Source organism: Notamacropus eugenii, chromosome 6, assembly GCF_028372415.1.
Source record: "Notamacropus eugenii isolate mMacEug1 chromosome 6, mMacEug1.pri_v2, whole genome shotgun sequence".
Classification (NCBI taxonomy): domain Eukaryota; kingdom Metazoa; phylum Chordata; class Mammalia; order Diprotodontia; family Macropodidae; genus Notamacropus; species Notamacropus eugenii.
Window position 1 is genome coordinate 60,097,690 of NC_092877.1, and position 12,193 is coordinate 60,109,882.

General features: G+C 38.3%; 1 protein-coding gene across 1 annotated transcript in view; it reads left to right on the plus strand.

Moving 5' to 3' along the window:
• Window positions 1-12,193, plus strand: part of C6H4orf50 (chromosome 6 C4orf50 homolog) — a 156,770-nt gene that overhangs the window by 58,473 nt on the left and 86,104 nt on the right. The window contains exon 10 of the mRNA XM_072621421.1: window positions 11,548-11,596. Within this exon, the coding sequence (XP_072477522.1) occupies window positions 11,548-11,596 (49 nt within the window). The remainder of the gene's footprint in view (window positions 1-11,547; window positions 11,597-12,193) is intronic.

Sequence of the window (12,193 nt, forward strand, 5' to 3'; positions counted from 1 at the left end):
AAAACATTCTTCTCCTCATTGAATTTTTGAACCTCTTTTGCCATTTGGGTTAGTCTATTTTTAAAGGTCTTATTTTCTTCAGCATTTTTAGGGGTCTCCTTTAGCAAGCTATTAACTCGCTTTTCATGATTTTCTTGTATCACTCTCATTTCTCTTCCCAATTTTTCCTCCACTTCTCTTACTTGATTTTCAAAATCCTTTTTGAGTTCTTCCATGGACTGAGATCATAACATATTTATTTTGGAGGTTTTGGATGTAGAAACCTTGACTTTTATGTCTTCCTCTGATGATATGCTTTCTTTTTCCTCATCCAAAAGGGTGGAAGAAAACACCTCTTCACCGAGAAAGTAACCTTCTATAGTCTTATTTTTTTCTCCTTTTTGGGGCATTTTCCCAGCCAGTTACTTGACTTTTGAGTCCTTTTTCAAGTGGAGGGTATACCTTAGGGACCTGTAAGTTCTCAGTTCCTCCAAAGTGGCCCAATCAAGGTCTCCAAAAGTGGATGCTGCTGCCACAGTGGCTTCCTCCACCCTGGGGTTAGGGCAGAGGCCAGATCACACTCCCCTCTCACAAAGGTGAAAGAGTTTTCTCACTGACCTTTGAAGCTATCTTTGGTGTTTGTGGTTTGAGAAATGTGGGACCCGCAGGTACTGCCCATGATTCCACATCCTGAAGCCTGCTCTAGTCCTGTCCATGCCATATTGGGCAGCCCAGGCTTTGCTCTGAGCCCATTGTGATAGACCTTTCCTGTTGGCTTTCTGGGCTTTCTTGGGCTGGAAATCTCTTTCACTCTGTTGTTTTATGTCTTCTGCTGTGCTAGAATTTGTTTAGAGTCATTTTTACAAGTATTTTATGGGCTATAGAGATAGAGCTAGAGCAGGTCTGTCCTTCTACTCTGCCATCTTAGACAACTATGAGTTGAGTTATTTTTAATGTGAGCTTTGGACTTGTACCATTTTCATATATTTTCAACAGAATGAGCACTTGCTATGGATTCAACTTGTACTAGGCTTGGAAGGAGGAAGCATATGTCCCCAGTAGCTGGAAACACAATGCATTTGAGCAACCTAGAACTTTCCCTTGATTACTCTAGTGAGTTATTTGGCCTGTCCAGATCCTTAGGAAAGGGGGCTAACTCTAGCAACCCCAATATGATTTCTATCCTGGGAAGTTTCAGTCATCAGGTGACTGGGTCTAGAGGACTTTATTGGCCTTTGAAAGGTAAGATGACATTCATCAGAGAGGGATGGAGAGTTAATCTTGACTGTTTCTCCTCTGCCATGAGTCCTTTGTGTTTCATTTTATCTATCTATCTATCTATCTATCTATCTATCTATCTATCTATCTATCTATCTATCATCTATCTATCTATCTATCATCTATCTATCTATCTATCTATCTATCTATCTATCTATCATCTATCTATATTTCTTTCTTTCTAATATCTATCTTTATATCTTTGTATCATCTATCTTCTTTCTGTCTTTAACATTTCTGTCTATATTTTCAGTCTTTCTGTGGGATGGAATAAAGAACATCACTATGCCTGTGATGTATTATATGCATATTGCATGCACATTTGAGTTCTTGCAATGGAATTTAAGAGACCCCCTTTACCTACTTTTAAAGTAGATCTTTTGGTGCCACATGCCTCTGTGTTTGTGTGTGCATGTATGTGTGTATGTGTGCTTGTGTCTGTGTGTGGACCCCTTTGGTAATTTGGTAAAGCCTGTGAACCCCTTCTTCAGAATAATGTTTTGAAATACTTGTTGTTGTTCAGTTACTTCGGTCATGTCCAATTCTTTGTTACCCCATTTAAGATTTTGTAGGCAAAGATAGTAGTGTGGTTTGTCATTTCCTTAACCAACTAATTTTACAGATGAAGAAACTGAGAACAATAGAGTTAAGTGACTTGCCCAGGGTCACATAGCTAGTAAGTGTCTGAGACTGGATTTGAGCAAAGATCTCCATCACTCCAAATCTGGTACTATCTACAGTGCCACCAAGCTGTCCATTTTAAATGCATAAAATGAACTACATAGGATACCAAGGAAAGCAATTATATTGGAAAGAAAGGTATAGTTTTTTTCCCATCTGGGTTCATGGATGTCCTGTCCCCCTGAAATTTAAGAATCCCTGCTCTATAAAAGTCTTAAATATAAGATCTTGGATGGTGGGGCCACAAAGAGGCAAATTCTGAGGTTCTTGGGTGGGAAACATAGTTGGTGGGTGGAGGATGGGGGCTTGATTCCCAAACAATAATTCTTGAAAAGTACCCAAGGTTTAACTTAATTATATATGAAAGCCAGAACTTAAGGTACTGGGCTATAGCCTATAGTAGAATAATGTAGAAACTCTGACCTATAGGAGCATGTAGTCTCTTTGGAGAGGTAAGATCATACCTATGGGAAAATATGAAGCAACAATGAAAGAGACTAGATTGTTGTAATGTCAGAGTTTGAAGGGAAGAGAATCAGTCTGGAGCTAGAAGACCTGGGTTCTAGTATTGACTCTATCAATAATTTTTGTTGGATGGCCTTAGATTTTTCATATCTAATATGATTTCTGTGGTACCTTCCAGTTCTAACTTTGTATGACTCTCTAAGTAAGCATTTATTCAAAGCCCATTATATGTAGGTCACAGAGCTAGGTGCTGTGGGAGATACAGAAATGAATGAGATTTGGTCTCTAAATTTCATGGGATCAAAAGATTTGCAGCTAGGAATGACTTTAGAGATTCCTGAAACATATTGCTAATATAAAGTATTACTGGTTGTTATGTATAAGATGATTTTAGCCTTTAAAAAAGTATCCTTTTTTTACCCCCTCCTCCCTCCCTTCTTCCTTTCCTCTCTTTCTCTCTCTCCCTCCCTCTTTTCCTTCCTTCTTTCCCTTTTTCCTTCCTTCTTCCCCCTTTCCTTCCTTCTTTACCTTTTCCCTTTCTTCCTTCCTTCCTTCCTTCCTTCCTTCCTTCCTTCCTTCCTTCCTTCCTTCCTTCCTTCCTTCCTACCTGATTATCAGTTTCCCCATATGTGAAATGTCAAGATTCCATAGATTAGTTCTAAGGTTCCTTCCAGCTCTGATATTCTATACTCTAGAATTATTTAAGGTTTTGACAATATGTATTTTACATTTTAAAGTACCTCTTTGTTCTTACAACCTATTGGTTACATGCTACATTCTTTCCTATTACATGGATGATCTCGGCTCCTCTCTAACCCTGTGATTGATGGTTGGTTGTGTCCAAATACAGCTTTTCTGGAGCTTCTCTGAAGCTACACAAGAAACCTCTCTTAAACAGGTCTTTCTGTGCATTGCAGTGTGGCAATAGTTAGATCCAATCTCGTCTCACAGAGAACATCTAGATTAGTTTGCTCCTTCATTCAACAAGTATTTATTTAGCTTCTGCTATGTGCACAGTGAGAAGCACATAACCTCTCATAGAGGACAGAGAATTGTCCTTGGTGCTAGAAAGACCTAAGTGCAAGTCATGCCTCAGACTCATTCTAGCTGTATGGCTTAGGGCAAGTTACTTAGCCTCTCTCTAGATGCCTTAAGACAATTCTCTATCACTTTTAAAGGCTGATGATCTGCATGTTAGGTAGTATAGTGGATAGAGTGCCATCTTCTAAATCTGACCTTAGAAACTTAATAGTTGTATGACTCTGGACAAGTCACTTTACCTTGTTTGTCTCAGTTTCCTAATCTGTAAAATGAACTTGAGAAGGAAATGACAAACCACTCCAGTATCTCTGCCAAGAAAACCCCAAATGGGGTCACAAAGAGTTAGAAACACCTGAATGACAATAATAATCTGGATGTGTAGATTAAATTTCCAAATGGAGATTCTTCTATAACAATAAAACTGACAATTTGAATCCCATCTCCCCTCATTCCTTTCTTTCCTAACTGTACCAAACACTATTTTACATGTTGGAAATGACAAAATGAGCTAGTCACAGGATCATAGATTTAGAGATGAAAGGGATCCTAGGGTTCATTTAATCCAACCACCTCATTTTGCAAATGAGCAACCTGAGACCCAGGAAAGGTATGTTATTTGTTCAAGGTCACTCAAGTAGTAAATGACAAAAATTCTATCTGAAGACAGATCCTCAGACTTCCAGTTCAGGGTGCTTTCCACTGGACCATGCTGAATTATTACACTCTGATGAGGATGAAAATTATAAAGAATTTAGCAAAGTGAGACATCCTATTCAGAACCAGTCCCAACAAGACTGTGAAGTCAGTAGTGTGTGTCTTCGGTACCTTCTTCTATTCCTTTGTGTCTCTGTTTTCCTTTTTGTGGAGAAGTTAATTATTCCTTCCCTTAACCCTTCTCCCAGCACCAGTTATTCTGGGCCTTGTCCTTAGCTCCATGCCAACTAAAAGAGTGGAAAGGGCATTGAATTTTAAGTCAAACAACCTGAGTTCCAATCCTGGTTCTGCCCCCTTATTGCTAGAGTCTGGATCCCTGCTGGGAGTCCATTTATCTATAAAATAGGGACTTAGTCTTCTAATATCTCTTTCACAAAGAATCAGTGAAACAGCCAAAATTAAAACTCCTGACTCCCAGGCCAATGACCAGGTGTATTAAAATAACACAAAATAGATATCAAGACATTCAGTTCATAAAACTTTGGGAGGGGTGTGGTGGTAGAGTACAGTAAAAAGAAGGCCAAATATGGAATTAGAAAGGCCCAGCATAATTTTCCCTGTCCCCCATTTTTATATCTGTAAAATGGGAGTAATAATCCTTGTATTACCTTCCCCACAGGGTTGTTTTAAAGAAATTAATCTGCAAACCCTCAAATGCTAAGGAAATGGAGGCTGTTGTGTATTAAACACCTACTTTGTGTAAGGCTCTGTGTTGGGACAGAGGCAGCAGTACTTATGAAGTTTTCTTTTGTTCCTACTTTATGACAATCGTTGTATTTTAACTCTTGGCAGCCAAACTACTTCATGGAGTCCAAAGCATAATGTTTTATAGACGCTAAGTAGTGTTGAGCTTCAAAGGACACAGATGAAATTCCTGACGGAGGCATTTTGACTCTGGCTCTGTGTCCTGGAGGGCTGCCTTGTTGGCAATAACCAAGCTACTAATGGCCTTATGAGTGTAATTCTGTCTGTCAATAGATGAAGCAAAACTCACATAGAAGAAAAAGTTAGTCCTGTATAGACCACACTCCCTTTATGTCATGCCACATATATGGGCTACCCTCCTTTTATGTTACTAACTCATTGCCAAGAGAACGGGCACTTGAGGTTCGTTGTCCAGGGGGTTTCATGGTCTTTTGCCCCACTGGTCAGGAGTGTGGGAGATGCCTGGCTGAGATCATAGGGCACACTATAGAATCCGTCCTAAATTATTAGGGAATCCTAGACTTGGACCCAGGCAACTAACCTGTGTTCAGGTGTTGACATAGATGGACAAATGAGTAAAAAGGCATTTTTTAAAGTGCTTATTCTATGCAAAAACACCAGAGATGCAAAGAGAAAAGAAACACAGAGCCCATATTACTTAGAGTTACTCAGTGTCTTAATAAAGCTTCATCAACATTGTGAACTTTCTCTGCTCTCCTATTATATACCTCAAAACTCCTTTATATCCATTCCTCATTCACTGCTCTTTTGCTCCAGTCTCTGACAATGATGTGTGTCTTCTCCTTTCTGAGGGCAACCTCTCTACTTGCATCCTTGATATCAACATTTCCTTCACCTCTAGAAACTCACCCCTTTGTCCCCTCTTATCTATTTAGAGTGTCCTGCTGCCTAAAAACACACCTCTCTCTCCTGTGCTTAAAGAAAATCATTCTTTGGTCCTGCCACCTCCTTTTGCTTTCATTCTGTTTTATATATATGTGTGTATATATATTCTATGTTCTAGTATTCTATTTATATATATATGTATACATACTCTATATTCTAATTACATATATTTGTGTATATTTCATATATGTAGACGTTCTATATTCTAATATTCTATTTTATGACATATATATAAAACATATTCCATTTTATGTGTGTATAATTCCATATTCTAATATATTTTATGTACTTGTGTATATCTTATATATGTATATCCTAGTATTTTCTTTTCTATTCACTGCTAAACTGTAGGAAAAAAATCGTCTGCATTCGTTGCCTCTTCTTCCTTAACTCCCATTCACTCTCAATCACTTGTAATCCGACTTTAGGACTCACCACCTGAGTGAAACTATTCTTTTCAAGGTTATTGATCTCATAATTATTAAATGCAGTTGCATCTGATTTTGGCATCATTGACGACCCCTTCACCATGACATTCTTCCCTCCTCAATCTTCATGACAATATTTCCTTATGGAAGTCTTCCCAGACTTCTATTTTTCAGTTCCTCTTATAGGATTGTTGTCTGTCCCTCTATTTAAGTGTGAGAAGTGTGTCCTAGGCCTCTTCTGTCCTTATAACTAAGCAGCCTTTTTTTAAAATCCTGTCAGCTCCCATGGGTACAACCATCATCTCTACGTAAATAACTATAAAATCTACCTATCTAACTCATCTCTTTCCCAAACTCTAACCCTGCTTCTATTTATTGCTTGCTAGGTATGGCTGCATTGATGACCCCTAAGTAGGTATACACCAGCACACCCAAAGTAGAAGGCATTAGCTTTCCTTTGTAATCTTCCCAAGCTTTTTCATAATATTTCTTTGAAGAGCATTGCTATTCTTCTAACCCAGTTCTTAAACTGAGTCATCTTTAACTCGTTCTCCCTCTCACCTTCTATATCCAATCAGCTTCCAAAGCTTGTAAATTCCGCCTCCTATAACATCTGTTGCATTAAATATCTTCTTTCTACTCATGGCTACTACCTTCACTCAGGTCTTCTATCACTTCTAACTTGAACCATAGTAGCACCCTAATTGGCCCTTCTGTTTCCAGTCTCTCCCAAATCCAATTTCTCCTCCATACAGCTGCCAAATTTATATTCCTAATGATTCAGATGTTTCAGTAGTATCTGACTCTTTGTGACCCCGTTTGAGGTTTTCTTGAAAAGATACTGGAATGATTTGCCCTTTTCTCTAGATCACTTTACAGAAGAAGAAACTGAGGTAAAGAGGATTAAGTGACTTGCCAGGATCATATAGCTAGTGTCTAAGGTCAGATTTGAACTCAGGTCTTCCTGACTCTAGACCCAACAGTCTATTCACTGCCCTCTACTCCTAATGATAGGTGTGATTATATCACTCCTTGACTGATACTTTTCAGTGACTTTCTATTTCTTAAGAGCAAAACTACAATCTCCTCTGTTTGACATTTGAACTGTTTCACATTCCGCCTCCATTTTACCTTTCCAGACATCATTCTTCCTTCTAGACTATAGTTCAACCAAATTGACCTATTTGCAATTTTTCGTACCCAACTTTCCAGCTTTTGGCTTCGTGGCTTCACACAGGTTGTCCCCAATGGAAGGTTCACTCCCCTTCACTTTATCTCTTAGAATTCCAACTTCTTTCAAGATTAAACTAAGGTATAATTTCCTATATAAGGTTCTTCCTGATCCCCTTAGTTCTTAGTGCCCCCTGCTTTCTGAAATTGCTTTGTATATGAATTGTATTTGCTTATTTTGGTATATACTATATTGTAATTTTCTGAGGAGCAGGAACCTTAATTTCATTATTTTATGAGGTGAAAAGGACCTTAGAGGTCATCTAGTCCAATCTTCCCATTTTACAGATGAGAAATCTGAGCCCAAGTAGAGTTGTGTGGCTTACCCAAGACCACACAGTAGTAAAAATTGAAATTTGACAGAGGTTCTCCAACACCAAGGCTTACATTCTGTGCTCTACCCCTCCATATCATTTTTAAAAAATCTGTGTATCTGCAGTACCCAACATAGTTTCTTGCAATATTATGTTTTGCATGACTTGTGATTTTGTTGGTACAGGGAACTTTAGGTGAGAAAACTCCCTCTTCCAGTGCAGATGAAAATCTGATGTATTGATGATACATTTTGCTTATTGTTAATATAATCTTGCTTCTTAATGAGATCTTCCCCACCCATTAATGGGCCTGCCTATTAAGGGAAGTTTGATTAGGGATGATTTGTAGGAAGGCCCATATTTTTTGTTAATGAGGCACTGGTTCTCAGTTTGATTAAGGATGATTTGTAGGAAGGCCCATATTTTTTGTTAATGAGGCACTGGTTCTCAAGGGTTGTGATGCCCTCTGGTTCTGAAAAGTGTATAGATACTTAGAGGTGAGGTTTTCTTTTGAGGCTCACTTTTTGGAAGTATTTGTTTGGCCAGAGGAGACTCTGGGAAGCCACTAAAGAGCCTTCTGGCTTTGAAAACCCAGATGTTGGTGTTTCTCTGGTAACTATGTATATATGTAATGGTCAGACAGTTAGGTCTGTCTGTTTATCTAAGATGTTTGAATTGTTTATGTCAGAAAGTTGGAAGCCCTGTCTGTTGATTTTGATTTCTCTGTATTTTCTCTGAAGTTTAGGGTTCTAACGTTTTCCTCTGAACGAAGTGAATGATATATGGTGCTGGATTAAAGTGATTGCTGACCCCTCAAAAGTTGCTTTTCCTTTTAGAAAAGCAGATCTAAGAACCTGTGATAGCAGGACCTTCTGTGTATGTTAGGGTCCTTGCTTTTACATCTGCTCTGTGACTTAGAGTTTTAGGGTATTACTTATGACACTAAGAGATTAAATAGTGTGCCCAAAATTGTATGACAGTCAAGAGAAACCCCAGTTGTTTTTTTGACACTGGGAGGCAGTCTTTTTCTATTACTCCACAGTGACTTTTACCTTAGAGAGAATAGGTGTCTAATAATGGGTTGAATTGAATTTAATCCTTCCAAAAGGACATGATTTCACCAGTATGCTTCAACTAGGGTGGATTGTAATAACCCCAACTCTTGAAGAAATGTTCCTTTTAGATTACTGTAGCTGGAAAAGCATTTGGTGGCCAGCTTTACAGGGATGAGTCTTCGTGTTTAGTTGATCTGGTCCCAAGACATGGAATGCATAGTTCATTGCTAGGAAGGCCCTTCCAGCTTGGTAGAACCTGTCAGGACATGTACTTTGCTGCCATAGCCTTCTAGATCACAGGATTACCTTCTTGCTGCCATGTGGAAGAAGCAGCCTTGGTGTAGTTGAAAAGATATTCCAGTTGGCATCAAAACGCATGGGTCTAAACCTCCCCTTTGCCATGTACTAGCTAGGAGACCCTGAGCAATTCACTTGGCCTTTCTGAGTCTCTATTTCCTACATAAAAACGAGAATAGTAATACCTCACAGATTGGTTGGAAGGATCAAGTAAGAATGTATGTAAAGTCCTTTGTAAACCAGCTATGTCTGTCTAAATTTCAGGTATTATTAATGCAACATTGAAGGATTTTAGCAGAGGAAATGATGAAACATTATACAAACAGATGGGATAACATGTAATCCCTTGTATTTGTAAAATGATTTCATGTCCATTATTTCATATGAACTCTTACAGCAACCCTGTGAGATAGTGAGTGCAAATATTATCATTCTTATTTTACATGTGATTTAGAGCTAGAAAGGTCTTTGGATTTTATTTAGTTTAAGAGCTCTTAGCCTAGGATCCTTACACTTGTTTCAATATTCTTTTTCATAAATGTATTCCAGTATAACTGTTTTCCTTTGTAATCCTATGAATTTTATTTTATGCATTTAAAAACCTTCTCCTTAGTAGAAACTAAGGGGCTTCACCAAATGGCCAAAGAGGTCCATAGCAAAAAAGGTTAAGATTCCTAATGTAGACCAGCCCACTCATTTTCCTAATAAGGAAACTAAGGCATTCCTCAGGAGAAGTGACTTGCTCTAAATCTCATAAGAGTAAATGGCAGGGCTGAGATTTAACAGAGAAGTTTTATGATTTCTCTTCCTTTTGTAATAAGGTTTCAACTGAAGCTCATCAACTGTGAGCTTAACAGCAGGCCAAAAAGGAGAGGGATTTTCTATAAAATTATGAAATTACACAGGTTAAAAGGAAAAATAAAATTCTGGGGAGATGAGACCCAGTTCCTGTGAATCACAGTCCTGCAAAGATGCATGGAAACTTTGGGGAGACCAGACCCCTGCCATCAGGGTTGCCAACCTCAGCAGGAAAGGAGGTAAAATTCAAATAGAGAAATGGAATATCTATGTAAGAATTCTCTGTTCAACTGCCCTCATTTTCTTACAGCTGTTTCGTAAGATTAGAGACTTAGAGTTGTTAGGAAATAGAAATCATTCAGTCTAACCCCATCATTTTACAGATATGGAAATGGAGGCAATGGGTCGAAATGGACTAATTCATACAAACTGTCAGTGACAGGGTCCAGCTTCAAACCAAACAGATAGTTAAACATTTGAGATTGTGCTAAGTGCTGTGGATACAAAGAAAGACAAAAGACAGTCCTTATTCTTGAGTGCACTCTCTATCTAATGGGGAACCAATATTCAACCCAAGTATTTTCACTCTAAACCAAACTTTCTTCCCAGCATCTAAGACATTCATGGCACTCAGCTTGGAGAAGTGGATGTGAGGCAGGTTGAGAAAGCTTGGCCCTGGTTTGCATCTTTATGACGTCCAGAAGGCATTTGGTCCATATTAATAAAATTTCCTTTCTGCCTCAGGGAAAGATGAAGAGACTAGTCATGGGGTTTCCTGTTCCTAACTGCCTTCTTTCATTGGTTTTAATACTTATTCTTTAAAGTCCCATAGCACTTATGGCACTATCACATACATTCTCATTTGATCCCACCAGCACTTTGTGGTAATAAGCAGAATGATAGCACAAATCTACAGTGTTTTAAAGTTTATAAAGCACCTTCTTCATGCTAACCCTTTGAGGTTGGTAGTGCATGCTTCATTCTTTCCATTTCAAATATGAGGAAATGTCAATTTGGAGAAGTAAAATGGTTTACTTGGAGTGGCACAGCTAATAAGTGTCAGAGCTCCCCTTCCTGTTCACAATGACCTTCTGAGGTAGGTGCTGTGAGTGTTTATTATCCTTATTTTACAGGGAGGAAGAACTGTAGTTCACAGGGCTACAATGACTCAACCAGAGTCACAGCACTATTAAGGGACCAGACTGTTTCTGGAATTCTGATTTCCATGCTAGTAGCTATCTTTCTACCACACTACATTGATTCTGGTTAAGGACCTTGGAATCATAGATTTACTTCTGGAAGGCATGTTAGAGATCATCATATCCAATTTCCTCATTTTACATATGAGGAAACTGACGCTTAGAGAGGTTGAACAAAACCTTGTTTCTTCTTAGAAGCAATTCTGATCTTTAGGAAATACTACATATTTGAGGTTTAAGTCTTTTTCTTCCTAGCTATGTAACTGTGGGCAAGCTATATATTCTCCCTGAGCACTAACGTTATAAAGTGGATATAAAAGCATTCATTCTACCTATTTATCAGGGCTGTCATTAAGGAAAGTGCTTTGTAAACCTTAAAATGCCTTGGAAATTTGAACTAGTTGAAATTATTACTTTCTGAAGAATTGCAGAGTGACTGATTTCTATTTTTTTCCAGCTATGTTACCAATCTGACACCAAGTCTGAGAACACTGCCTTTGGAAGAGGTTAGTATAGTTGTTTATTTTTTCTTCTTCTAAATATTTTAATTTTTTAACATTATAATCACTTTTCAATGATTCCACTTCCCCAACAATACCTCTTCTTGTAAAAGATAAATTCAGTTACACAAATCAATACATTGGCCCTGGGAAGCTAGGTGGCACGAGGAGACAGAGCATTAGACCTGGAGTTCAAATCCAGTATCAGATACTTACTAGCTATGTGACCCTGGGCAAGTCACTTAACTTGCTTTCCTGTTTCCTTGCCCGTAAAATGGGGATGATAGCTCCTACCTCATAGAGTTGTTGTGAGAATCAAATGAAGTAATGATTGTAAAGCACTCAGCACAGTGCTTGGCACACAGTAGTTTATTATTACTGAAAAAATGTGTGCCTTGTTCTGTAACTATAACCTACCACCTGGTTGCTGAGAAATAAGAGATGTTTCACTTCTAAAATCACATTTATTCATCACATTGATCGGACTGCTGAAGTTCTTCAGTGTTCTTTCCCTTTACATGATTCTGGTCATTGTAAACAAGCATTTATTAATCACTTACTGTGTGCAGGTACTATGCTAACAACTAGGGGTAAAAATATAGC